The 27301-nt window shown below is 39.1% G+C and overlaps 1 protein-coding gene across 2 annotated transcripts in view; it reads left to right on the top strand.

Moving 5' to 3' along the window:
- Positions 1 to 27301, top strand: part of STK32A (serine/threonine kinase 32A) — a 106085-nt gene that overhangs the window by 28507 nt on the left and 50277 nt on the right. For both annotated transcript variants that reach the window (XM_027841922.1, XM_027841921.1), the window contains exon 3: positions 15273 to 15310. In XM_027841922.1, coding sequence (XP_027697723.1) covers positions 15273 to 15310 — 38 coding nt within the window. The remainder of the gene's footprint in view (positions 1 to 15272; positions 15311 to 27301) is intronic.

The following is a 27301-nucleotide window of genomic DNA, read 5'->3' as shown; positions in this document are numbered from 1 at the left end:
TGACATGGGCAGCCACTGGAAAGTTATTTGACTATTAAACTCGCTCTCTCACTAGCTCTATGATACCACAGAAGAACCCTTCATAGGGACCCCAGAACCCTGAAATGATGCAGTTCAATGTTTGAACTATAGCTGTGGGAGAGGATAAGGGATAGTGATCAAACCAGTGATTCCTTTGGTATAGAAAACTCCCAGGTTGGAAAACTTGCTCTAAATGCACATCAGCACTTTCTCTACAACTTATTGATGCCAATGCAAATTGGCACCTTCTCTGGAATTTATAGTCTTAGAGAATTGCTTAGAGCACTGAGAGGTTGAGTGTGTGGACTTGGTTGGCTAGAAAGACTCTTTATTGTTGCAGGATTAGTAAATTAATTAAGTGGGATCTAATTTGTTATTTTATGATGACAGATGATTATTAGTTAGCTTAAGATAAGGCACTTTATATTCTTCTCCTTCCCCTTTGGATATTTGTTTCCCTTATTTTGCCCAGGCTGGAAGTGAACAGCCCCTCCTAGGCCAAGCCCTACTACTGATTGGCACAGAAGCTTTGGCAGCCTGGTGACCCTCTGCTCCTAGGGTCACATGAACTTAGGTCTTCTTGGGTTAAAGTCCAGTGCTTTATATACTATGCCATACTGCCTTGGCAGTGGAGAGTTGGCAAAATTATGAAGCCAGTAAAATGTGTTATTTTGAATGTTCTACTCACTATCACAATTTGGTCACCTTCCATATTCCCTTATGCCAGGGTCCTCTTGCTAGCCCCTTCCTGAAGTACTATCTAAAGCGCAATGGACTTGTCTAGACCTTTTTCAATTCACACCAATAAAATCCAGCATAACTATCTGATTGCTCCATTGTCTTGCATTTGAAATTGATTTGGGATTTGAAATTTGAAATTGAGATGGGTTGTATTTGAAAACAACCTTCAAAGACTTCCCCCAAGAAAGTTGCCTTGGGGGAAGTGCAAGTATTTCAAGCCCTGTGTCAGGCCAGCATTTCTATATGCCATAAAATCTTAGAGTCGGCAGGTCATCAGATTTGACATCTGGTCTCATTTTCACGTTAAATACTAAGCAGACCCATGTTTTTTTAGCTACCCTTTCTATGGCATAAATTTATTCTTCCTATTCTTTGTACCCATGAGGCTAACCCTAGTGGAGAATAAACCAGATGATTTCTAGCATAGAAAGAACATAGCTGCATCACTTTCCCCACTTTTACTGTTTGTGGTCCTATTCCCTAAGACATCTACCTGCTATGCTGAAGTTATATACAGCAAAAAGCTAAGCAGAGACAAGATAATGTCATCTGCTGAACAACCATTCACAAATTCATTCATCAGGATCACATTTAGACTTTATTGTCAACTCAGAATCTTCTTCCCATTCAACTGAGGTCACTTTCTGTTGTTGTTATTGTTACAGTCATTTTTGCCTGTCAGTGAGAATTTCTGTGCTGAAGCTTCACCAGGCAGGTCTACAAATTAATTCTATGATCTTGAATTTCTAACCAATATATCTTTTAAAAAAAAACAAATTAATAATTCTTAAGAATGCCCAGTGCCTCTAATCCCTGCTACTGAGGAGGCTAAGTTTTGGTGGATTGCTTGAGCTCTAGGGTTCTGAGTTTCAATAGTACTAAAGGCAGTCAAATTTCTATACTAGGTCTAACACCAATATGGTGAGCCCCCAGAAGCAGAGAGCCAGGAGGCTGCCAAAGCTTCTGTGGCAATCAGCAGTGGAGCTGGCCCTGAGAATGGCTGCTGAATTTCTAGCCTGGACACATTAAGGAGACCCAATCTCCAAAGTGGGAAGAGGGGGAATATATAGTGCCTTATCTTAAGCTTATATCTTAAACAAATAATCATCCATCATCCTAAAATAACTAATTAGATCCCAGTTAACTAATTTGCTAATCCTGGAAAAATAGTCTTTTTAGACATCTGAGTTTTCCATTTTACCTTTTTTAATAATTGAAAGTTTAACTATTGCTGATGGTGCTTGTGTTCACTTTTTATACTTTTTCTATTTTCTGCTTTATCATTAGACTTTCAGCTGACAATACTTGCCATCATTAGTGTGACTGATGAACAAGTCTAATCCCACTTCCATATGTCAGCCCTTTAAGACTTCAAGTCAGACAGTAATTACATGCCTCCTAAGTTTTCTCTTTTTCTAGGCTGGACATTCCATTTCATCCCATTCAATCCAATCCAACACGCATTTATTAAGCAATTGCTATGTGCAAGGTACTGAACTAGGTACTGAGGATACAAAGACAAAATGAAAAATAGCCCCTACCCTCACAGAGCTTATATTTTTGAGGAGGGGAAAACAATGTAAAAAAGATATTTGTAAACACTCTGATTTGAGGTGGAAGGATGCACTAACATCTAGGGGGAATCAGAAAACACTTGCAGGAGGTGGCACCTGAGCTGAAGCTTTAATGAAGCTAGAAATTCTAAGAGGCTAAGAGGAGGAGAGAATGTCTTCCAAACATTTGAGATGGCCTGGGGACGGGCTCAGACGCAGAAGATGGAATGAGGAATTTAGGCAATAACATGTAGGTCAGTTTGGCTGAAATAGAAAATTCACGACAGGAAACAGTGTCTAGGCTGTGATAGGCTTTAAATGCCAATCTGAGATGTTTGCATTTTATCCTAGAATATCTTTAGGACACCTGAAGGTTCTAGAGCTCTATTTTGGTGGCTGTGTGGAGGAGGGATCGGAGAGGAGAGAGATTGAAAGTCAGCTCTCCAGTTAATTAGGAGGCTTCTGGATAGAATGATGGGTTCAGAGACAGGAAAATCTGAGTCTTCCTCAAGCACTTATGAGCTGTGTAACCATGGGCACATCATTTAGCTACTCTCTGCTTCTGTTTCCTGATCTAAAAAATGAGGCTAATAATAATAATAACGAAACACCTACTTCACAAGGTTATTTTGAGGATCATAGGAGATATTTACTAAGCAATTTGTAAACCTGAAAGAGCTAGATCAAGTTAGAAATTATTATTATTATGCAGGTGAGAGGTGATAAGGACATGAACTAGGTGGTAACCATGTGAGTGAAGAGAAGGCAACAGATGCAAGATACGTTGTGGAGACAGCATCAAGACTTGATAGCTGATTGGAGATGGTGAGGTTGGGAATGAAGGGAAGAGAAGAGTTGAGAAAGTCTCTAAGGTTGCAGACCTTAGTGGCAGAAAGAAAAATGATGCCCTAATCAGAAATAAAGTTTGCGTGACTTTAATTGATCTTCAAGAGACATAATCCTCAGACTCCTCACCTTCCTAAATGACTTATGGAGAAACATGGTAGCCACCTTTGAGTATCTGAAGAGCTCCCACATGGAAGAGGGATTAGCTTTGCCTTGCTTCCCACCTTCTGCAGAAGGAACAACCAGGAGCAATAGATAAAGGCTGCAAAGAGGCAGATGTAGGCTCATCCTAAGGAAAAGTTCCTATCAGAGCTATCCAAAAGTAGAAGCAGATGTCTTGGGAGAGAGTGAGTTCCCCATAATGAGAGATCTCCAAAGCATCAGTAAATCAACTTGCATTTCTATGAGGCTTCATACCAGGTCCTATGCTAGGTACAAGGACTGGATGACCATGTGTCAAGGCTGTTGTAGAATGTTATCCTGTTAGCTGTTGGCTGGACTGTATGCTCCTCCAAAATCCTTACAACACTAATATTATGTGATTATTGTATGTGTAGTGTGTGGGCATTAAAAGTGCAAAAATGTTGATCTTTAATCTGATTGCATAAACTATGTTTGATCCACTGTCCTGCTGAGTTGGATATTCTCCCTTCAAAAAAAAATGTGTGAATAACCCTTCCTGTTTATCATTCCAGGAAAACATCTTCTTCTGGTAGTTTTTTTAAGTTTTTGTATCTTTTCCTTTTGTTTTGGTAAATCTTCCTTTCTATAAGTTGATCATAGACCTGGCGAATTTTCTCTCTCCAATTTTTCTACCCAAAAGGGGCTATGTTACACTAGGAGACAAAATGTTAGGTAATAATGAGGGTATTAGGTTGATGCGTTCCCATTCTGCACCTGCTCTTGAGCTACTAAATAACGAATGAGTATAAATTACACCTCTGAAAAGAAAAATCAGCCTTCTCTGTATTATGCATCAGGTCATTTTTTTAAAAATGAGGGTCGAAACATCCATTTTCACCCAAGGCTACCTGCACTTTTAAGCCCAGGAGTCAGTGCAGGTTAACGTAACTAGATCATCCTGTTCTTTAAATTATTTTAGTAAGAATGGGAGGTTTGGTAGATTTAAGGACTTTGACTATTTGAAATAAAATCTCATCTACTATTAGGAGGCTGCATGGTACAGTGAAAAGACAGGTGGATGTGGTTTAAATCTTGACTCTGTACATCCTACCTGTGTGATCTTGAGGAAGGCAATTAGTCTTTCTGAGCCTTGGTTTCTTCACCTGTAAAATGAGGTGATTAGATTAGATGACATATAACATCCGAGAGAGAGAGTGAGAGAGAGAGAGAGAAAGTGTAGCACACTGGAGAGGCAGTCTGGGATAGTAGATAGGGCATTGGATGTGGAGTCAGAAAAACCTGGCTGTAAATCTGGAGGCAGCTAGGTGATGCAGTGGATAGAGCCCTGGGCCTGGAATTAGGAAGACCTGAGTTCAAATTTAGCCTCAGACTTTCCTAGCTGTATGGCCCTGGACAAATCACTTAACTTCTGTCTGCCTTAATTTTCTCAACTGTAAAATGGGGATAATAATAGTACCTAATTCACAAAGTTGTCATGAAGATCAACTGAGATAATTTTTATCAAGCACAGTACCTGGCACATAATAGGCACTTAATAAATGCTTGTTTTCTTTCCCTTCCCCTTATTAGCTATGTGACCTTGGGCAAGTCCCTTAACTTTTCAGGGCCTTTAATTTCTTTCCCTGAAAAAGGAAGGAGTAGGATTCAATTTTTTTTGGGGGGGGCTAGGCAATGGGGTTAAGTGACTTGCCCAGAGTCACACAGCTAGTGGGTGTTGTGTCTGAGGCTAGATTTGAACTCAGATCCTCCTGACTCCAGGGTGGTGCTCTATCAACTGTGCCACCTAGCTGCCCCGATTCAATTGTTTATAAGTTGTTGTTTTTTTTCTAGCTCCAAATCTATAATTGAATTCCTGTATAATACAGTACTAGAAAGTAAGTGTGAATGAAGGAAAAGTATATGAGAAACGATCCTTAGAGTTGATTCTATGTTCAGAGTCATAGAGTATTGAGTTATGACTATATGGGAAGTGAGTCCTAGGTCAAGGTCAAATCTAACGTCCCCTACCTATAAGTAGCTGATCAGATCAGTACTAATCCCTATGGAGAAATTTATTGTTCAATCATTTTTCAGTTGTCTGACTCTTCGTGATCCCATTTGGGGTTTTCTTGGCAAAGATGCTGGGGTGGTTTGCCATTTCCTTCTCCAGCTCATTTTACAGATGAGGAAACTGAGGCAAACAGGGTTAAGTTACTTGCCCAAGGTCACACAGCTAGTAAGTGTCTGAGACCATATTTGAACTTGGAAAGATGAGTCTTCCTGACTCTAGGCCCTGGTGCTCTATCCACTGTACCACATAGCTGCCTCAAGTATCTAGATACAGTGTTAATATGAACTAGCAGATGTACATGTGTGAATGACATAGTTCTGGGACCCCAGTAATCTTCATAAAGAAAAAGAAAGTGCTCAGGGAAAAATCTAACCGGGAGTTTGGGTACGAGTATAGTTAGTAGCAAATGGTAAAGGGCTTCTGATTCTCAGGCTAATAAACTTTCTAGTGTACAGCACTCTCTTGGCTTTTGTGAAATCCAGGGGGTCACCAAAAAGAGTTCAATAATTAGGTCTTTTCCAAGCTGGCAAATGATAAAACATGTTGAAATGAACACCAAGGGTGGCAACATTTAGCTGATTTTAGCCCGCATTAGAGATCATTTTCTATGACACTTGTAATAGACTTACAGGAGAGAATATCAGAGCTAGAACTGACCTTAGAGATTATCACGTAAAAAGAGGCCCATAGAGAAGAAAGTAATTTGCTTACAGACACCCAAGCTGGTCGAGCAGGGCTGCAGCTCAGGTCCAAGATGCTTCCTATGAAGCCTGGAAGCAGGGACTTCATCAGCAAAGGTCTGTTTAAGCCACCCCTAAGGCATCCTAACTTTCTGAAGCTGGAACTTTTTTTTAACATGATGGGAGAGTTAAAAAAAATCCTACCCAGAAGATTGACTTAGTAAATTTTTGCCCTACACTGATCAGGCTAGCAGTTATGTGCATGATTTATAAATTGTTTCCACTACTGAGGTTCCAAAGTAAAGCTGGATTTGAAATTGTCTGGAAAGGAATATGGTAATGTACCACTGGTTTCATTTTTATTCTCTCTGTGACGTGGAGTGTAAATTTGTTTCATTTTCAAGTGGAGAGTTTATTTTTCACGTGTCCAGGCCAGTACATTCTGTTCTGGAGCAGTAATGGAGCAAAATACTTTGTACCTAATCATCCCATCCTCTCCTTCTCTGCTTATAAAATAATTGGCTTGCCTTCAGATAACAGTTCTATTGATGCTTATGATAAACAAATCAGATTCGATCTTTGGCTTTGTTCTTCAGGGTTATTGATCAGAATTGCAGAAGATTGTGGAAGATACCTTTTAAGTTCTTTTTTAAAAAAAAGATTTATTTATATTGTCTTATTGATTTTGATAAAAACATAATGATAGGCATAACAGTGCCTGGCTCATAGTAAGAGGTTAACAAAAGTTTATTAATTGATTGATTGACTGATTGATTACATTGGCACACCTGTACTTCCACAACCAAGAAGACATCTTTTTCAATAAATTATTCAATTCAATAAATATTTATTAAGCATCTACTATGTACCAGGCAGTGTGTTATGGATTGGGGATACAATTAAGAAAAGGGAAGACAGTCCCTGTAACACCAATGGAAAAGACTTGGGACTTAGAGTCAAGACACCAGAGTTCTGGTTCTAACACTTCTACTAATTGCTAGAATGACTTTATGAGTGTTTTAATTTCCTTATCTATACTGGATGTTATAAATCTGCTCTGTTTTGTTGAAAATAATGAGAACAGCTCACATTTCTGAAACATCTTACAGTTTGCCCAAGGCTTCCATCTAAACAACTCTGTAAAGTAAGTAGTAAGTAAGCATTGTTTATTATCCCTATTTTATAGCAGAAGAAACTAAGGCTCAGGAAGGTGATGTAGGAGAATCAGGATCACATAAATAGCCAGTGGCTGAGTGAGGTGCTCAAGCAGTGATCTTTGACCTCCAGTCTAATGTTTTTTAGATGTTTAATGTTCCTCTGCCCAAGGACTAAGAGGAATGAGAAGTGGGAAAGAGCTTTGGGAAGTGTTAAAAATGCTAGAGGAGGCCATATGTCATCATGAGCATCACTTCTAAGATCTCACTGACAGACAATGTCAATGGTTGGCTGGTTTTGCTGAACTTGTTTTTATTTTTTATTATAGGGGATGGCTCAGTGGGTATTAGAAGGAAAATTTGGAAATGAAGGTGCTGTAAAAACAAAAGACATGAATAGATTTTGTTTAAGAAATTAAAAAAACCCTAAGCTGTTAATTATTCCTTATCACAGTGTGCCTAGGCTGTAAGGGAATTATTTCCCTGCCTAACCCATCACTTCTATGTTGTCCCCTGCTGAGAATGATACAGTCCACAGACCTGGCTTTAGTGAATGGCCTTGCCATCTCTGTGAAACAGAACACAAGGCAATTCTGTGTGCTTAATAAATATCTAATATTATAATTCAAGCTTAGAATTGTGAACTCAAAAGTTTTTCTGAGTCTATAGAGAACAGCTCAGCTGAACTTCCCTTTTCAGGGCATGACTATTCTGTAAGCTTCTCGTAGTAAATGATTCCACCTGTAGTATCTTATGGGGGAGGGGATATGATTTTATGTGAATTCAGGTTCTCTAAGTATAAATCCAACATTCTGTCCACTACACCACACTGCTTGTTTCTTCTATCACACCCTACTGACCCAGGGAATAGAGTGCTGGGCTAGGTATCAGGAGGACTTAGCACTTTATACTGTGTGGCCTGAAGTGAGTCATTTTTACTTCTGTCTGCCTCAATTTCCTCAACTGTAAAATGGAGATGATGATAATAGCACCTCTCCCAGGGTTATTGTGAGGATCAAATGAGGTAAAATTTGTAAAGTACTTAGCAGAGTGCCTGGCACATAGTAGGCACTCAATAAATGTTTATTGAATTGAATTAAAGATGAGAGATCCTAAATGTGCCTCTTTATCACAGAAAACAGAGAGAGGCACTAGAAAGGTAGATTTCAGGACAGACACATAAGTCTTTTGTTTCACAGTTTTCATGTCCTGTATCAGATTGCTGGGGGACTTGGTTCCAGACTGAGTGCAGAAAAGGCATGTAATTAGCCTATTAAACTCAGCTAATGTCTTGTAAAGTCATTCAAGTGGGTCCAGTAGATATATCAGTTACATCTTGTTCCCTGCCTCAGAGAGTGTTACCTTTCCATGTTGGTTAAACTTCCCTTAGAGGGAATCAGCCAAATCAGACAGAACTGGCTCTTTCATATCCTGTAAACAGAGAGATATAATTAAGGGTTTTGGCAGCCAGAGAGGTGTGTGTCTTTCCACCACTATGATCCCAACAAGACTCATAGATGTGGAATAACAAGATGTTAGAACTAGAAGAGAGCTTAGAGATGTGCAGATCTACTCCATTCATTTTACTGAGGCTTGCCTAAGTCATAAGCTAACAGTGGCCAAGCTTTGCCCAATATCCAGGGCTCCTTCCACCCTACCATTCTGCTTCTCTCTCAGGTGACCATGCTTATATAGGATCAAATCTGTTTAGAATACTGCACTTAGGTGTTATAAGTAGATACAGAAAGAATGAGAATGGTTGGTAATTGACTGAATATGGGGTATTGTTGTTGTTGTTTGTCCTTGTTCTTAAAGAGGACTATGACATCAAGAAAGTGATGACTTGCAAGTGAATTGGATTTAAGTGAGGCAGGGTGGTGCACAGTCACTAGCCTCACTCTCTCCTCTGGAGCCATCTGGGTCCAGAGGCAAGATATAGATCAGGACAACTGGAGATGGCCCCAGATGCAGTGGGAGTCCTTGGCCTTAAGGAAGAAAGAAGGGTCAAAGTTGATTCTGAGGTAGTAAAACTGGATGACTAGAAGGGTAGTGGTGCCTTTAGTAGAAAGAGGAACATTTGAAAGGAAGAGTCAACTTGAGGGAAAAAATAATGGATTTCAGATGCCTATGGGACATTCAGGTGGAGATGTCAAGCAGACCTACTGGAGTGGAGGTTAGGAGGCCTGGATATGTAGATTTTGAAGTCATCTGCCTAGAGATAATAAATGAAACCAAGGTAGCCGCAGAAAGGAGAGAGAGAGAGATTGGAGTAATGGAAGTATGGGAAATTAAGATCAGAGAAAGGAATATCAGAATTTGGGATTATGGAGGTTGAACAGTTATGGGCTATGGTAGGATAAAATATGTAGGTCTCCCTGTGTAACTGAGGTAGAGAGAAAGTACATGTTATATGAGCTGAAGAGATTAATTAACTTGGAGTCCAAAGCATTTGAGAAAATTTTGATAAACACATTGAAGGCCCCCAAAATAAGAGCAGGGGTGAGGATGGAGAAGAAGACTGAGCCAGATGCTGAACTTGATAAAGGAGACACTATTAGGTATATACCCCCAAGAAGGTCAAAAACAGACAGAAAAATACCCCTCTACACTAAAATATTTGTAGCAGCCCTTTTGTAACAGTAAAGAACTAGAAACAAGGTTAATGTCTGTTGGGAAATGGCAAAACAAATTGTGGCATATGAATGTAATAAAATATTACTGCACTGCAAGTAGATGAATATGGAGAATGCTGATAAGCATGGGAAGACATGAACTGATACACAGTGAAGTAAAGAGAAACAGGAAGTCAATATATAGTGTTACAACAGCAATCTAAAGAGAAAGAAAAAAGCAGCAACAAAAAGTTTTTTTAAAGGAGAGAGGAGTCTGGGAACTGATTGTTAAATAGCAAGATCTGACTACTGAGTGATGGTAGCAGAGAGGGATAATCTAGAAACAGGAATGAGGAATTTTCCTATTCTCACTTTTGGCCAGTGTGTTAGGGAACACAAGAAAAGATCCATCCAATAATGGAGAGGTTGACCAGGTGACACAATATCTTCTGGAGGAGCCAGGTGTCCAGTTAGTGCAAGAAAATGGAAGCAGAATGAAAAGAAGAGGTCTAATAGGAAGGGAAGTTTCTTCAATAGAACTGAGTTCTATTTCTAATCTTCTAATGGAACATTACAAAGGTTCTCATGAGGGGTAGGGCTGAAGTGGATAGGGATGAAGGGTTAGGGAGTAGTAACAGGGGTAGCAAGTTTTTGCCCACAAAACCTGCAAGTCTGAATAACAGGATTTTGAAGATGAAGAGGAGGGAGTATGCTAACTAACCATGTTACCTAACTGCTGCAGACTCAGCTTGGTGGTAATGGAGTGCTGAAGCAACCTTCCCACTTGACTGAATTGTGTCCTACTGGTGAGAGGCTATTAGACTATAAGATCCTTAAGAATGGGGAGTCTTTCTTTGTATCACTAGCACTTTGCACAGTACCTGATACATAGTAGGCACTTAATAAATGCTTTTTGATTGATTGACTGATTGGTTATTTTCCCAATGTTTTGCAACCATCAGTGTAGAAATGGGTGGGACCACAGTGGACTGACTGAGAGCTATTTTCTATTTTACTTCTTTTTTATGGTCACCAAAAGCCAAAAAGAAATCATCACTAAGTGACCAGCCTCTTGGTGATGAGCCTTGTCGACCTTGGCTGTTGATCTTCAGAAAGCAGACATCTTTTTATTCCTGAGACTATTGTCATACATTATGTACAGTCTTAATAAGCTGTGTCTTCCTCTACAGCCCCTAATACAGTACCTTCCACATAATAGGGGTTCAACAAATTATTTTGAGTGAATGAATGATTCACTCCTCTTTTTTTGTTCAATCTACTCTTGCCTCAGCTAGCTTCCCAATTCAATAAGATTCATCTTGCATTTTCCCAAAAAATCTTATTATTTAGACTTAAAACAAACTTTCTTTTCTTTGCAATTTGTTCAGTTTTTTATATCTAAATGAGTTTCAAAGAGAAGAAAAAGGAGACCAGTGCTGAGAAATCAAAGGCCTCAACTTGTTCCAGTAAGAATTTCAATAATCAAAACTCTTTTTCATTTATTTTCTCCCAAGGTGCTTTAGTAGATAAATAAAACTGCTATGCTTCCTTCAGTTTTATTCCTACAGGGTTAGATCTTAATCTTTGATCATTTTAGTATAGCTTGAAAAAATAATTCCCTACTTTTATTACAAATCTTATCTGTTCATATTCAATATGAATAAGGGATATTGTTACTGATAGTGTTCATTTTTACTTATTGGAACCCTTTATCAAAATGTCTGTAGTCTCAAAGCAAAATAACTCTTTACCTGATGTACTTTTGCCTTAACACATGTGCCAACATGAGTCAATGCAAAACTTTTTCAGTTCTCCTCAATTCTCCAACCCTACTCTTGTACCCCTTCACTCTTGGTGAATAACCTTACTTTCTACTTTACCAAGGGCATTTCACTGAGAAAGAAGGGACAGATCACTTCCAAATCCATTCTCCTCTCTCCGTTCCTATTTCCCTCACTCTACTTCAGGGCTTTATTATTTCTAAATTGCCTGGACTTCTACAAGGCCTCCTAACTGATCTCTTTGCCTCTAGGCTTTTCCAGCATGAATCTAAACTTTATAACCCTGTCAGACAATCATGTTACTTCCCCACTAAAATTCTTTCTGTGGCTTCCCAACCACCTTCTACATCAGGTTACCTACCCAACCTAGCATGCAAGATCTTCCACAATTTGGTTCCAACCTCATTCTCTAGCCAAATTGTTATTACTTGCTATTGCCCTGAATACATATCTTTTTCTCATCCTATTAAATGAAGAATGAATGACTGATAGGATCTGGATAGACCTCAGTAGGCCTTCTGGTCCAACCCTCATATTTTACAGATGAGGAAACTGAAGCCCAGAGAAGTTAAGTTATTGGCCCAGCATCTCACAGGTAGTAAGTCTTTAGGTTGCACATTTAAAATCATTAGTCCAGAACTGGAAGGGACCTCAAAGGTCCTTGAGTCCCATCCCTTCATTTTATAAATGAAGAAACTGAGGCCCAGGGAGATTAAATGATTTGCCCAAGGTCACACAGGTAGTAATCATTGGAGTGGGCTTTGAACCCACAGATATTCAAGACTCAAATAATAAGGAAGTTCTACTAGTATCTCTCATAGTTTTGAACCACATTATGATCCATCTTGTTGTCCTGAAAGTTAATTTGCCTCTGCAAAAAATGAGGCTTACAGTCAAATAGGAGTATATCTGTTTGACAAATCAAAATTCCCACCAAATAAGACAAAGGTTTTCCATAAGAAGTAGACATGCTTTCCCTGTACAGGACATTCCATCTGCTTTTCTTGTGCGTTGCACAGATTGTTCCTCACCCTACCCCCTCACCTTTGCCGCTTGGAACCCTTAGCTCCCTTCAAGGTTCAACTCATGTCACCTCCTACAAGAGATTTTCTTGATTCTCCCAGTTCTTAGTGCTCATACGCATCAAAATGGGTGGGGGAGGGGGAGAACAACATGCAAATAAATGTATGCAAAACAAGCTATATACAGGATAAATAGGAAATAATTAACATTAAAAGGGGTGTTTGTGTTTCTTTTGCATTTATTATACATTTACTTATCTTACACCTATAGTGTACATGGACCACTTTGTGGGCATACCATGAGGCACTTGGAGCACTGAAGTAGGGGAAATCCAGTACAGTTCATGCACTGCCTTCCTTAAGCCTGCAGAAAGGCAGTATGTCACTTTATTAAATATGCAGTGAGGGGTAGTAATATCTGAGTTGTACATCAGGTGGCACTCTTCTTGACCTGCTAGCCCAGGAGGCCACATCAGTTCCTTACTGGCACAAATCAGGTATAGCTTCCCAAAAGGTTGCAATATTCCCAGTAGCCACCAGTAGTAATTCAGCCTTGAAATGCTTAGAATACTGTCACATCCAGCCCTCAGTTCATACTTCCACACCACACCTCCCCACACCATACAGAATGGCTACTGAGTCATGCAAGAAGGGTACTAGTCAGATTTGGAATTTAAGCTAGGGCATGATACGAAATATTGCTGAAAATATTAAAAATAGGAAATCTATGACTCTAGTCCCTCCACATGACTTCCCTCCACATCTGGACTCTCCTTCAGCAAACTACTACTCACATTCATGTGGCACAAACATTCGCTATACTTTGGCTACATCATTTATTGAACATACCAAAAATTAATCAATAATCAATTAACAAATGTTTATTAGTCACCTACTATACACCAAGCACAGTGCTAAGTACTGGGATAAATTTTTTAAGTGAAACAATCCTTCATCTCAACAGTCTATGGAATTCTATTACATTCTGTGGAATTATAACAATAGCTTACATTTATATAATTCAAAATTAAATGGGAAATGTTAAGCAGACCTGAGTGGAGTCCTCTACCTCTATGTCCCCAAACTCCCCCTTGCTTACCCTTTGAGGTACCTGGGCAATAGTCTTGAACCACCAGCTCCTATACCATATACCAGTTTCTGTAGGTCAGGGAAAGGATTAAAGAAAGGGTTGCCAGAGGCCCTATACTAAAGGTAAAGAAAGGGAAGCATGTGGGAGGTGAGACGTCCATCTCATCATCTGAAGGATTTTCAAGAGCTGCTCATCTCAGCCATCCTAGACTCACTTTTGCTGTGGCTTTTTTTTCCCACTGTGCCTACCCCTTGGTGCCACAGATTCTGGTCTTAACCACTAGCAGAAAAAGTCTCAGGCTGTGACAACTTGTGACTGCTACAGTCGAGTAATTCCCAAATCAAAAGTCAGCACCTGTTCACCTATGAGAGAATCAGCTACTCCAGCTCCAATGGAGACCACTGTGTACCCCAATTCCTCCCCTGAAGCACAAGAGTCCTGAATCTTTCAGGCTTAGCCCAACTGAAGAGGCAGCCAGCTCCTTGCACTTAGCATGACAGCCAGGAAGTCTCTCAAGGGCAAGAGAAGGAAAAAAGAACTCTAGACTCATATGCCCATACAAATCTCATCCCTGTCTTCTATTTTGGACAGGATTATGATAATTTTACTTCCTCCTATCTTGTTTTTCAGTGTCTCTAGGTCCCGTGGTACTCCCTTAGAAGTGAAATAACTCTGCAGAAATATCTTCTACATTTATTTAGGTACCTAGTATAGCACTGCCCTAAGTAGAATGTTAGCTCTTTGGGGCTTTCTTTTTCCAGAATACATTTCATGTAAGGACCAAGATATCTGTTGTAATCTACATGTTTTGGAAGAAGAAAACCCCAAATGCCTTGTTCTGTGATTGCTCAGGTGGCACAAAGCAGCTTTATTCCAGCAATATAAAAACAACTTTAGTGAACCTTGTTTCAAAATGGCTTCTGTGAATTTGGGTTAAAGGGCTTTGCTGATGGTGAAGGTTGGGAGGTGAAAAGTCTGAGGGTGTAGAAGTAGAGGCTGGTGGAGAGAGGCAATTCTATTTGCTGATTGAAGGAATTATTTTTTATCACAAGTTTCACGAAGACTTTGAAGTTGATGAAGTTTTAATTTTTTTTCCCTTTGGATGAATCATTTCCTTCATAGATATAGAAGAGTCATGTACCCTTCTGTGGACTGAAACTTCACAGAAGTGCTTAGACTAAGATACCGGCTAAGATAAATAGTCACAAACCTCATTTTCAGCCTTAAGTGGAATAGTATTTATTAAACAGCCACTAGTACATGGTACTCTGTGGGGGCACAGAAAGGCAAATTAAATAAATGCGCTCCCTCTGTGGCTTCAAGCTGCTGAAATCCAAATAAAGTTGACTAAGTTTTGGGGGTTTTTTGCCTTTTTCTGAAGATCAGTGAATGGCATGGAGGGTGTCGGGCAGGGGGAAGGGGATGAGAATTCATTCATTGTCAACACTTCTCCTTCAGAACACAGTAATGCTCCATGAACCTTTATGTCCTTGTCCTTAAGATGCATCATGGGAGACTTTGGAAGCTAATGTTTATTTTATTTTTTTTTTAATGAAACTTTTTCTTTTCCATTCCTAGGGACATGAAGCCTGACAACATTTTACTTGATGAGCATGGTGAGTAGTATCCTGTGCACATGTAAGTAGATTAGACAGGAATGATTTTTTTTTAATTAATGGAAAGGTCGTATACATATAAAGGGACTTACATATATAAAGTGACTTATTTTGCCCAATAGACTTATAACTGGCAGGGATCTTAATGTTGATCCAGTCCATTCCCTCAGACCTCATTTTACAGATGAGGAAACTGAGGCCCCAAGAGGTTAAGTGACTTGTCCAAAGTCACACAGGTAACCCAGTAGAACTGGAATTACAACCCAGGTGCTCTGCTTCAAGCAGTAATTCTCTTCTCAAAGCATCATGCTGCCTCTTGATAGGATGCTTTGGAAAAGTGTGGTGATGAACTTTGATCTTAAATACATTTGTCATGTTGGTAATTGAACAAGTGATGAAATTATGGTTAGACATCTTCATAACAGTTCTCTTGGATCCTTTATGATAATCTCTATCAATCAGTTTTTCAGACTTGGATGTTTTGTAGCTTAGGTCCCACCTGTGTGTGCGTGCTTCTGTGGGCTATGTGTGCAGTAAAAGATTCTGGCAATGATTACAAGGTCACCAGCATTACAAGGTTACTCCGAGTTTCCTTAATCGTTAAAAACCTATGATGGGATTTGGTAATAGGAATGAAACTCCAAAAGGAGATACATTGTTCTTTTATTTATTTATCTGAGTTTTAAACTGGATTTGTCAAATAACACCTGAGCCTAGAGAGCTGAGCATTAGTTTTTAATATGACCTCTAATTTCAAAGCACAGGGTAATCATTTATTTATGGCCTGTTTGAAAAGGGTTCAGTGTTTTTTCCCTCTTCCAAATTGTTTTCCTCTCCCTCTTCTTTCTCTATCCCCATTCCCCTGCTTCTAATGCTAATAAATTATGAAATATATGCTTCTGGGCAATGGGTAGAATTAGCATACAGGTGTTTTAACTGAAAAAAAATTGTAGATTTCTTATTCACACCCTCTGGCAGAGACAAGAGGATTCCCTTAAATTCTGGGTCAAATGAACCATAAGATCATAGATTTAGAGCTGGAAGAGACCTCAGAGGTCACCAAGTCGAACCCCCTCATTTTACAGATAAGAAAATTAAAATGCAGAAAGATTAAATTGACTTGCCCAGAGACACAACTAGTAAGTATCTGAGGCAGAATCTGAACCCAGTTCTTCTTGACTTCAAGCCCAGCACTCTATCTACCAAACTGTGCAACCTCACATCCAGATAGGAATGTACCCACTAATCATAATGAAAGAATAAATGAAAAAGCATTTATTAATTGATTTCTATGTGCTAAGCGCTGGGGATACATCCTCTACCCACGAGGAGCTTACATTCTAAAGAGGGAGACAACACATAGAGGCAGTTTCAGCTTGGGTAGAAAGTTCCCAGAGGTTCTTAGGATGTAGGGGGTAAGACAAAGGGTAATTATCTTCTTTCATTTCATTTCCATTGATTAAAAACTGCATCAGGCAGTTTGGTGGTACAGTGAGTTCAAATCCAACCTCAGACACTTACTAGCTGTGTATCCTTGGGCAAGTCACTTAACCTCTGTTTACCTCAGTTTCCTCAACCATTAAGTGGGGATAATAATAGTATTTAACTTCCAGGGTTGTTGTGAGGATCAATGAGATAATATTTGTAAAGCTCTCGACACAGTGTCTGGCACATAATAGGTGCTTTATAAATGCTTGTTTCCTTCCTATTTTTGATATGGGACCAGGAAGTTTAGCACCAAGAACTTTCTTTTCTGGTTGCTCAGTAGCTGTGGCCACTGAGGAGGTGGGGGCTGTAGTGCCTGAAGAGGCAATTGCCAAGTCTCATCTCTCCAGCAGTTGTGCCTGGATGGTGGCTGTGGGGCCAAGGTGGAAGCAGGGACACTGATATATGGCAGAGAGGAGGGAGCAGCATTACCTCCTATGGCTCTTGGACTTGGGCAGTCAGGGTAAATGATGGCAAGGCCGGTGGGCCTCTTCTCCACGGAGGAATCATAACATACCTTATCCCTTTATATCCTTTTGAAAGTAACTTCACAAATGAGATAGGTTATCTCATTGGCTTCTTACAACAATCTAATAATGTAGGCAGAGATCATTAGTCCTACTCTACAGATATGGAAACTGAAACCCAGAGATGTTGAGTGACTTGTCCAAGGTCACCTAGCTAAAAAATGGCAGAGTCAAGACTAGAACCCATGGCTCCTAATTCCCAGTTCATTTGTTTTGCCAGTGTACTCTACTGCCTCCCCAAATAGTGGCCATTCAGTCTTCATTTGTGAAAACCTTAGTACCAATTTATTTTTTTATTGAGAATCATGCCAAATGTTGACTGTTTTGGGACCCATGCGTTGGTTGATTTTTTTTCTTACCATGCATCTTATGGATTTTTTATTGTCTTTCACTCTGTAGGCTACTTGACTGCCCTTGTGATGGGCTAGTAAGAGAAAGGCTGATGGGACAAGCTAAGCACCTTTTACAAGTTCAGCTATTTCCTTCTTCCCCAAACACCAGCAGTAGCACATCAATGTCTATTCTGAGAGAGCTGAATTATGCATGGTGGTCCTCTTCCCTTGGGAAGGATCCTTCAAATCTCTGATTTTTCTTACAATTCTTTGACTGTGTCCAAGCCAGTGTCACATCAAGATAAACAGTAAAAACTATGCACTGTCTTCCCCATGAATTATTTTGTTACATCTTGCACATGGTCAAAGTGTGATTCCAAACACTTCTATCTGCTATCTGGCTAGACTGGGGAACCCATTTAGTTCCAATCAGCCCATGGTACCTCTAGAAAATACATTCTCAATCTGCATTTTTCTCCTAGTGCACTGGAAGGCCAAAGTCCATCTCTACTGGATGTTGTTGTTGAGACTGGGACAAACAATTCTAGAAGGTCCTACTGAGTAAGAAAGGTTTCAGACACAAGCCAAGCAATGGACTGAGAATCTAAGTAGTCTTTGTTTTCAGAGAGGTAGCTCTGCCCTGTCCTTACAAGAGATTATGTTCTTGCACATTCTGAGCTTTGCTTGTAAAGGAAAAAGACAAATGACAAGAGCGCAATCTCACAAATGGTATTTTAATATAAAGCATGTAATAAAAATATATTAGAAATATATAATTAGAAATTAGAATTAGATATATCTCTATATAATTAACATATAAATATATAATTGGAAATTAGAAAATAGAATTAGAAATTAGAAATATAATTAGAAATAAAGAACAATATAATAGAAAATATATTATGTATAATATATCTATTATACTATATATATGTGTTTGAGGAAATCAGAATCAGTGCAAATTAATTTCAATTCTCTATACCTTGCACAGCTATTAAGTCAATAATTGATCACAGGATCATAGATTTAGAGCTAGAAAGCACCCAAGTGGTTGTCCTCAGCTCTCTCCAGCTGCTAACGCTTCCCTCCCCAAATTATATTGTATTTATTTTGTAAATACATTTTTATATTTTGTAAATACATTTTATATGCAAATACATCTTAATATAGTTATTTGCTGTCTCTTCTCCTTGTAATGGAAGCTCCCCAAGGGCATGGACTGTTTCATTTTTGCACTATATTCCCAGTCCCTAGCATAATGCTTGGCACATGGGGCTTAATGAATGTATGGTGATTGATTAATTGATTGGTCTAATCTGACCTCCTCATTTTAAAGATGAGGAGAGAATGGTGCTGAAAAAGGAGAAGCGATTTCTTAGGTCACACGGGTAGTAAATGGCAAAGTCAGGATTAAATCCTGGGTCTCCTGGCTCCCAGTTCAATGCTTTTCCCACTGAACCCTAGGAACTTAAGGCAAATTCATAGCCAGATAAAAATGCACAAATAATCATAACATACCCTTTATTTGCATATCCCTTTATATTTTTTAAATGTCTTCACAAATGAGATTAATTACATTATTTGATCCTCATCATAACCTTATGAGGTATGCAGAGATTTCTAGTCCCAATTTACAGATGAGAAAACTGAAACCCAAAGAGATTAAGTGATTTGCCCAACATATACCAGACTGATAAGTCCAGTGCTCTATAGAACCCTAGAATTTCAAAGCTGGGAGGAACCATAAAGTACAATCCTCTCATTTTACAGAGGAAGAAACTGAGACTCAGAGAGAGGAAATGTCTTATTCATAACCACATAAGTATTCATTAGCAGAGTCAGTACAGAAACTCAGCCTTCACCTGTCAGTTCACTGATTTTCCCACTACATCCGTTTGCCTCACACTGCCACACACTTGACAGTGCCTCAGTTGGCAGCTGATAGATATGTCCTGATATTTCTTTCATGCTGTTCTAACAGTGCAGATGGCAGATGAGTAGAACAGATGACCTTGAACATTTTCTGTTAAAACATGCCTGACATGAGGCCTGAAAACAAGACTGCCACTCAGAATGGAATCCATGCTTCTATGCAGGCCCAGGAAAATGAGATTTCTTTAAGAGAGCCCTCTGTGAGCCAGCATTTTCAGGAGTTGCTTTGGGTCCCTGACCATCTTCACTGTGAGGGGGAACACATGAGATAGTTGGAAGATTTGAGTCTTCTCAGGTCGTCTTTCCTAACTCTGTCACCTACTAAGAAAATCACCTTGGGTAAATCATTTCCTCTGTCTTAACTTGAAGGAATTGTATCAAAGACCTTTCCAATTCCAAAATGCTTTGAATATCAGCCTCATCATCCACAAAATAACAATAATACTGCATAACACCTCATAGGAATTTGTTTGTTTTTGAAGATGAAATAAGAAGCTGTATTTGAAAGCATTTTGAAAGCTGTATAGCACTTTATATGGTGGAAGATCTTATTTTTTAAATAATAATAGTATGTTATGTTTGAAAATTAAACTGAGAGACAGTAGTCTGAGCATGATCAATTTATTAGTTAGGCTAATTAGTTAGGCTAGCAGTAACCAATAAATTGGGTGATTGGCCTCTCAATAACCAAAGACCCAGACTGACTAGGACTGACTAGCCTTCCCATGGTTTTGGGAAATACAAGAGAACAAAGAACAGAGTTGAGTAGGTGGGGAAGACAAAGCGATTGGTTACAGGGTAGACAGCAACATGGAGGTTGGGACAATATGATTAGTTGGAAATTGGGAATGAGGGGCTAAGAACAAGCCCCTCCTTCCCTCCTGTGGCTAAGAAATATTCATGTTTGAGTCCACCTACAAGTTAGAGATAGTGGACCATACTTCTTTGGTTAACAAACCAGACATCCTTGAAGGATAGCTTGGTGGTAAAAAGATACAAGACCAAACTCCCTGGTGTCTATCTGCCTTCTTCAAAGTAACAGATTTCTTTGACACAAGAATACAAGAGTGATTAAGAGGAGAACTGAATTTCTAAACTTAACTCCTTACAGGACAGCTGAATTTCTGAACTAAGTTCAGAGACAAAGAATCATGACTTAGGCAGTTACAGGACAAAATCAATTATCTGTAAATAGGATCAATTAAAAAAGACAGAATCAGTCTGATTATTTCAAATAATAGTAGTAACTAGCATTTATATAGTACTCTAAGGTTTGCAAAGCATTTTACATGCATTATCTCATTTGCTCCTCACAACAACCCTGTAAGGTAGATGCTAGTATTATCCCCATTTGACAGATGAGAAAAATAAGGCTTGTCTAGGGTCATCACCCTAGACATCACCAAATAAGGTTTCTCCTTAAACACAACACACACTTTGAAATGCTGAAGATTTTACCTCTAATATAAAGACAAAGGGAAGCATGATAGAGTGGCTAGGTCACTAGACTTCAAGTCAAGAAGATTTGGGTTCAAATCCCCCCCTTCTATAGGTCCCTGGACAAGTCTCTCTGTCTCTGCTTCCTCATTTGTAAAAGTGAAGATGTTGGATTCAGTGACTTCTGAGGCCCCTTCCAACTCCAAATCTGTAATCCCAAAAGGATTTGCTAGTGGCATAAAGTACTTATTTTCAAATAAATATAATATGTTACTGCTATGACCCTCCCTCCTTGTTTTTGTTTATTCTATCTTCTTGATCGTTCTGCCACTAAGCCTTACCCAGAGCAGTTCAGCCTACCTGATATCACAGTGTCCTCCCTCCTCCCTGGTTACCTTACCCTATTGCCCACCCACCTGAATCACCTGAATGAGCTAGAGATGATGGAAGTTAGAGCAGTATGCACTCTAGACTAGGTTCTCAAATGTTTGCGTCAAAATAATGGCACAGAGGGGCCAGTTATCCTGCTCATTTACTACCCAATGGGAAAACAAATCTTTTGGTGTTTTGGCCAAGTTATGGCTTATGAGTGTGTTCCATTGAAGAGCAGCATAGCACAGTAAGATGTATGCTAGATTGGGAATCAGGGACCCAGCTCACCATGATCTAGCTGTGTAATTTGGGGGAAATAATTTAATTTCTCTGGTCTTCAGTTTCCTCTTCTGTGAGATAAAGGGGCTAGACCATGACCTCTAACATTCCTTCCAGCTCTAAATCTATACTGATGTGGATGAAGCTGCCACCAGTTTACATCACAGCTCTTACTCACCTCCTCATTCCTGTGCAAGTTGTATTTATGTCCTCACATAGATCCTTCATGGAATCGACCCAGTGAATGGAACCCTTCCTCCATGCCTTTCTGCTTTGTGGATACCAGTGCAGACACTTCAGGCTTTATATAAGTCCTCACTCTTGCCGTTTGAGCAGTCCTTTCCAACCACATATTTCATTAATGATGGTCCTTCTTGCATTAAGTCCCATTGGAAATGTGTTATAGTTTACATGTGGTGTCCCCTGTGTATTCCTATTATACATTGCTCTTTGATTCTTAGGAGATTGCATTGTCTCAGCATTTGTCACCATCTGGCATCAATGGAAGAGATGGGTTTTGTGTTAGGAAGCTGCTTGGAATTATTGAAAGTACTATGTATTTTCCCAAATAAAATATAGCTTGCCCTTTTCCTCCTATTCAATTTTGGGCCCAATTCATTATCCCTCTTCATTGCCTGTCCCAAATATAAGTACTGTTGTTCTAACTTAATAACCTGACCATCCAGCTACATGTCATAGTATGACAAATAGGCATTTTTCATCCATTTGGTTTTGCCTGTAGCATGACTTCTTTTGAGTTATGGATCAGAGGCATTTATGGCATAGGGGACGGAGAGCTCACTTCAGAGTCAGGAAGACTTGAGTTCAAGTACTGTGTCTGATACATAGATGTGTGATCCTGGCCAAATCACTTAACCTCTCAGTGCCCCTACACAACTCTCTAAGACTATAAGTTGCACAGCAGGTATTGATCAACCTTGAAAGAAAGCATCTTTACTCAGAGTTCCCAACCTGTTATAAGCATAGGTCCAGTCAAAGACAATACAAAAATCATGGATCTCTATTGTTCTGGGGCTAGATGCAGGTCAGCAAAACATCATCCACAAATTAGAGCCTAAATAATATAATCTAAAAGTCTTAGAAAACCAATTTGGCCACCACCTTTTTTTAAATCAATCAATAAATTAACATTGATTAAGCACCTACTATATGCCAGACACCACACTTTTGGGTATTTTTTAAGTGGTCCTTTTTGTAATTTTCCAAATGTATATTCAAACCTGCAGTAGAAAATTAAGTTTTTAAAATGGCACATTTCATTATGACTTGTATTAGGCCATGAACCACCCGGGGATGCCTGATGACTCTTACTTTGAGAACCAATGCAATGCCCCAGATAAGGGATGTCAGTTCTGTGTGGTGGACTGGAAAGAGGACCAGGTTTAGATTCAGAAAACCTGAGCTGAAGTCTTGTTTGATCCACTTAATAGCTATGTGACCTGGGCCAAGTCAATGCTTTTTCTGGTCCTCAGTTTTCTCGTTCTGTAAAATGATCCCTTCAGCTCTGAGGTTCTGTGATACTGTAATTCTATAATCCCATTTCATCCTCTTTCTCAATGGATGGAATTTTAGCTAACTCCCTCAACTCTTCTAGGCCCCATTTTCCTGCGGAATAGGACCACTGACTCCTGTGTCTCCCTTCCTCTGAAGGATGTTGGGAAGGCCATTGGGTCTATAAAGCATTTTGAATGAGACTACCAGAATTGACTATAAAATAAAATTTACCCTATCTCATATTTCAGAATATTCATTATAAAATTGGTCTGTGTATCCCTTCCACCAATGCATAAAGTACTCCTTTCACACCCCAATGGACAGTATTTAGTTAGTGAAACAAAAACAGTCCTAATGATTAGTCATCTGGTAATGGGCCTCTAGAAATTTAGCTAGGCAGGTCCTCAGGTAACAAAGCATCTGCCTGACCCAAGGCCCAGATTCCAAGACTTTCTAGAGAAGTCAGACTGTGCTGCATTTGCATAACTTTTGAGAACCAGCATTGCTTCTATGCTACAATAAGGTATCAGAGAACAACTTATACTGTAGTAATAATCCTAGAGTCATAGATTTAGAGATGGAAGGACCTTCAAGGCCATCAATTCATAGGCTCAAAGATCTAGACCTAGAAAGGATTTTAGAGACCTTAGGTCAGGAAATCATAAGCATTTATTAAGCACCTACTATGTATCAGTTGAGGAAAGTGAGACCCAGAGTGATTGGGCCAATGATTTGCCCAAGATCATGCAGGTTATAGGTAGCAAAACCAAGTTTTAAACCCAGGTCCTCTGACTACAAATAGAGCACTCCTTCTACTGCACCATGATAATAACTGAGATCATATTGATATATTTAAATTGCTGTTTATTATTATTGCACAGGGGTAGCTAGGTGGTGTAGTGGATAGAGTGCTGGGCCTGGAGTCAGGAAGACTTATCTTCCTGAATTCAAATTTGGTCTCAGCTACCAGTTGTGTGACCCTGGGCAAGTCATTTAACCCTGTTTTCCTCAGTTTCCTCATCTATAAAATGAGCTAGAGAAGGAAATAGCAAACCACTCTAGTATCTTTTCCAAGAAAACCCTAAACAGGGTCACAAAGAGTCTGACACAACTGAAAAATGACTGAACAACAAAATTATAGCACAGAATTATAAGAGTCTTAAAGTTAAGCAGGGCTCTGGAAGCCCATTGCTAAATTTTCAGTGTGAGTGTTTACACCTTGGAAGTCAGCAAAAGCTACAAGTCAATACTTGATTTATTGTTTTGTTGATCATCTAAACTTAAGAAAGTAATGGAGGAAATGTTAATAATTCAGATTAAACCAAAAAGTATGTCATGAGTATTTTTTTTGAGATCCAGTTGTTGAACATTTGCCATTACACCCCTGCCTAGAGATCACCTCATCTAGCTACAGTTCAGACAAATTTCAGATGTTGGTCACAACTCAGTTTTATTCTTATTCCTTTGAAAAATGTAACATGTTCTATCTGTTGTTGCCTTCGCAAAATAAAATCAATAATGAATGCCAAATTGGGAGAGGCAATGAGATTTACCTGGAATAGAATCTTCAGAACCCTCAAGGAGAGAAGACGATGATGTTTGATGTGTGCAATTTAAACTGCTGTAAAGGAAAACAATTGTTTTTCCCCCTGTTAAGGACAAAGCATTGAAACATCACTAACACAGACAAATAAAAATGTCAACGAGTTGAGGTCTTCTGGATAAGTTGCCATCTCCTGACATGAAGCTAACAGAGTCTAAGATTTATATGTCTCAATTTCTAGCTTAACACCTTTTCCCTTTATGGTTGCTACAAGTTTAATACTGTAGCTGTTAGAACAATGGGGCCATACAAGGGCAGGGACATTATAATAGGGGGCCCAGCTTTGATGGAAAATTTCTCTTTTGGAGTTTTTTTGGGTACAAATCTGTGGTTTTTTAAGTCCAGGAGAGGAAATTCTCCCAATGTAAATTACCAGCTTATAGTCTTAGAGAATAATTTGGGGCCATCGGGAGGTAAAGTGACTTGCCTAGTATCACACAGACAGCATATGTCAGAAGCATGACTCATTTCTGACTCATTTCTTCCTGCTTCTTTTCTGTCCACTGTGCACAGTGCTTCTATGTCCAAAATACTCCTTTAAAACCTGGCAAGGAAAGCTACAATGAAGCTACAAAAAAGGAGAAAAATAAAAGCACTATTTCTTAGCAAAATGGCAGAACTAGGGTCAATGAATAGAAGTCATGGGAGACAGATTTCAGCCCAATATTTAAAATATATATATATATTTATAACAATTAAAACTTCTAAAATGTGATAGATTGCCTCAAAAAGTAGAGAGTTTCTTCTAAATGGGAGTTTCAAACCAGGGCTGGATGACAATAAGTATTTACTAAGTAACTGATTTGTGTTGAGCACCATGAGATATAGATATGAAACCAAAACAATTCCTACCCTCAAGGTGCTCACATTCTGTCAGACAAAAGCAGATGCACACCTTTCAGTATAACCCCTATTTCCAAACATTTCTCACAGAAACTACAGATGTTGTAAAAATATCATCATTGTAGCTTTGAGACCCAAATAGACTGGTGAGAAAAGCAGTGTGTTAGAAATTTGCAAGACAGTTAAGAAATATCTAATTTTGAAGGATTTCTCCTCTGGAGAAGGTATGTGTGTTAGGTTGAGATCTATAAGAATTTTTGAAGGATTAATGGAGAAAACATTTGGGAAGAAGGTGATGTGAAACTTCTCCCTCTTTAGAACTGCCTTAAAGGCATGAAGAAAACATGAAGATATAGAATTTGTGAATAGCTGACCAGTAACGGTGTATTTTGAAAAGACCATTTCCTGTGATTACTAAAGAAAACAGAAAGATGAGGGGCCAATCTAGTTTATTTTCAGAGACACTGAATTTAACCATTGTCCGGAGAAGAATTATAAAGATTCTTAGGAGACTGTGATCAGTGTCTGGAATGAACTGAATGGTGGGAGGCTGTTTCCAGATAAGTGAAGAAAAGTCATCTACTGTTATATTGAGGATTAGAAGTGACTCTGGGTGTGACATGGGTCATAGACAAAGTATTATAAATAATTACTTATGTCTTTGCTTTATTATTGTTTTAATTTGATAATAAATTATATATATATATATATATATTTGGTGATTTAAATATATAATTATAAAGACATAAGAGGAATTACTAATGTAAGCTAATTAATGACACTGGAAAATGTTAACTAATTAATTATAACAATAAAGTTTATTATGAGAAATATATTATCTAAACATACTCTTGGATAACTCTAGAGCTAGGAAGGAAAACAGTAAAATAAAGGAATGAATCAAGTTTCAGGCTAGCTTGGGTGGCTTATGGGTGAATGTGGTCAGATCCCCAAGACCCCATTTAACCTTGCTACATGTATGGGGAATGCTGGGGAGCAGGGAAGTGTCTTTACCTCATGCTACATAAATATAAACAAAATACATATAAAGTACATACAGGATAATTTCAGGGGGAGAAGGCCCTTACATCTGGCCTCATGTAGAAGGTAGCACTTAGGCTGAGCTTTGAAGGAAGCTATGGATTCTAAGAGACAGAGGTGAGGGGGAAGAGCATTCCCGACCCAGGGTTCAGCCTCTGCGAAGGCCCGGGGTGTCAGCAGAAAGAACAGGAAGTTCAGTTTGGCTGGGCTGTAGAATGCATAGCAGAGTGATATTCAATAAGCCTGGAAAGTTAGACTTGGTTTAAGGTGTGAAAGGCTTTAAATGCCAAAAAAAGGAGTTTGTATTTAATCCTAGAGGCATGTTAGAAGCTCCTGGAGCCTATTGAGCAGGGAAGTGGCATGGTCAGACCTCATCATTAGGAATATAATTTTGGCAGCTGTGTAGAGAATGGATTGGAAACCAGTGACCTGAGAAAGGGAGGCCAATTAGGAGTTTACTGCAGTAGTCAAGGCAGCAGTGATAAAGGCCCAAACCTTGTCAGTGATGGTGAAGAGATTTCTGATCACATAAGGGTTGGACTAGTTGACCTTTGAAGTGCTTTTTTTTATTATCTGGTTCTATGGGAACTCCCTTTTTACCCTCCACGTGCAAAGGGAAGGTTAT

Source organism: Vombatus ursinus, unplaced genomic scaffold (genome assembly GCF_900497805.2).
Source record: "Vombatus ursinus unplaced genomic scaffold, bare-nosed wombat genome assembly UNPS02014863.1, whole genome shotgun sequence".
Classification (NCBI taxonomy): Eukaryota; Metazoa; Chordata; class Mammalia; order Diprotodontia; family Vombatidae; genus Vombatus; species Vombatus ursinus.
The sequence above is the reverse complement of the archived record's forward strand: the minus strand, read 5'-3'. Positions and strand labels throughout refer to the sequence as shown.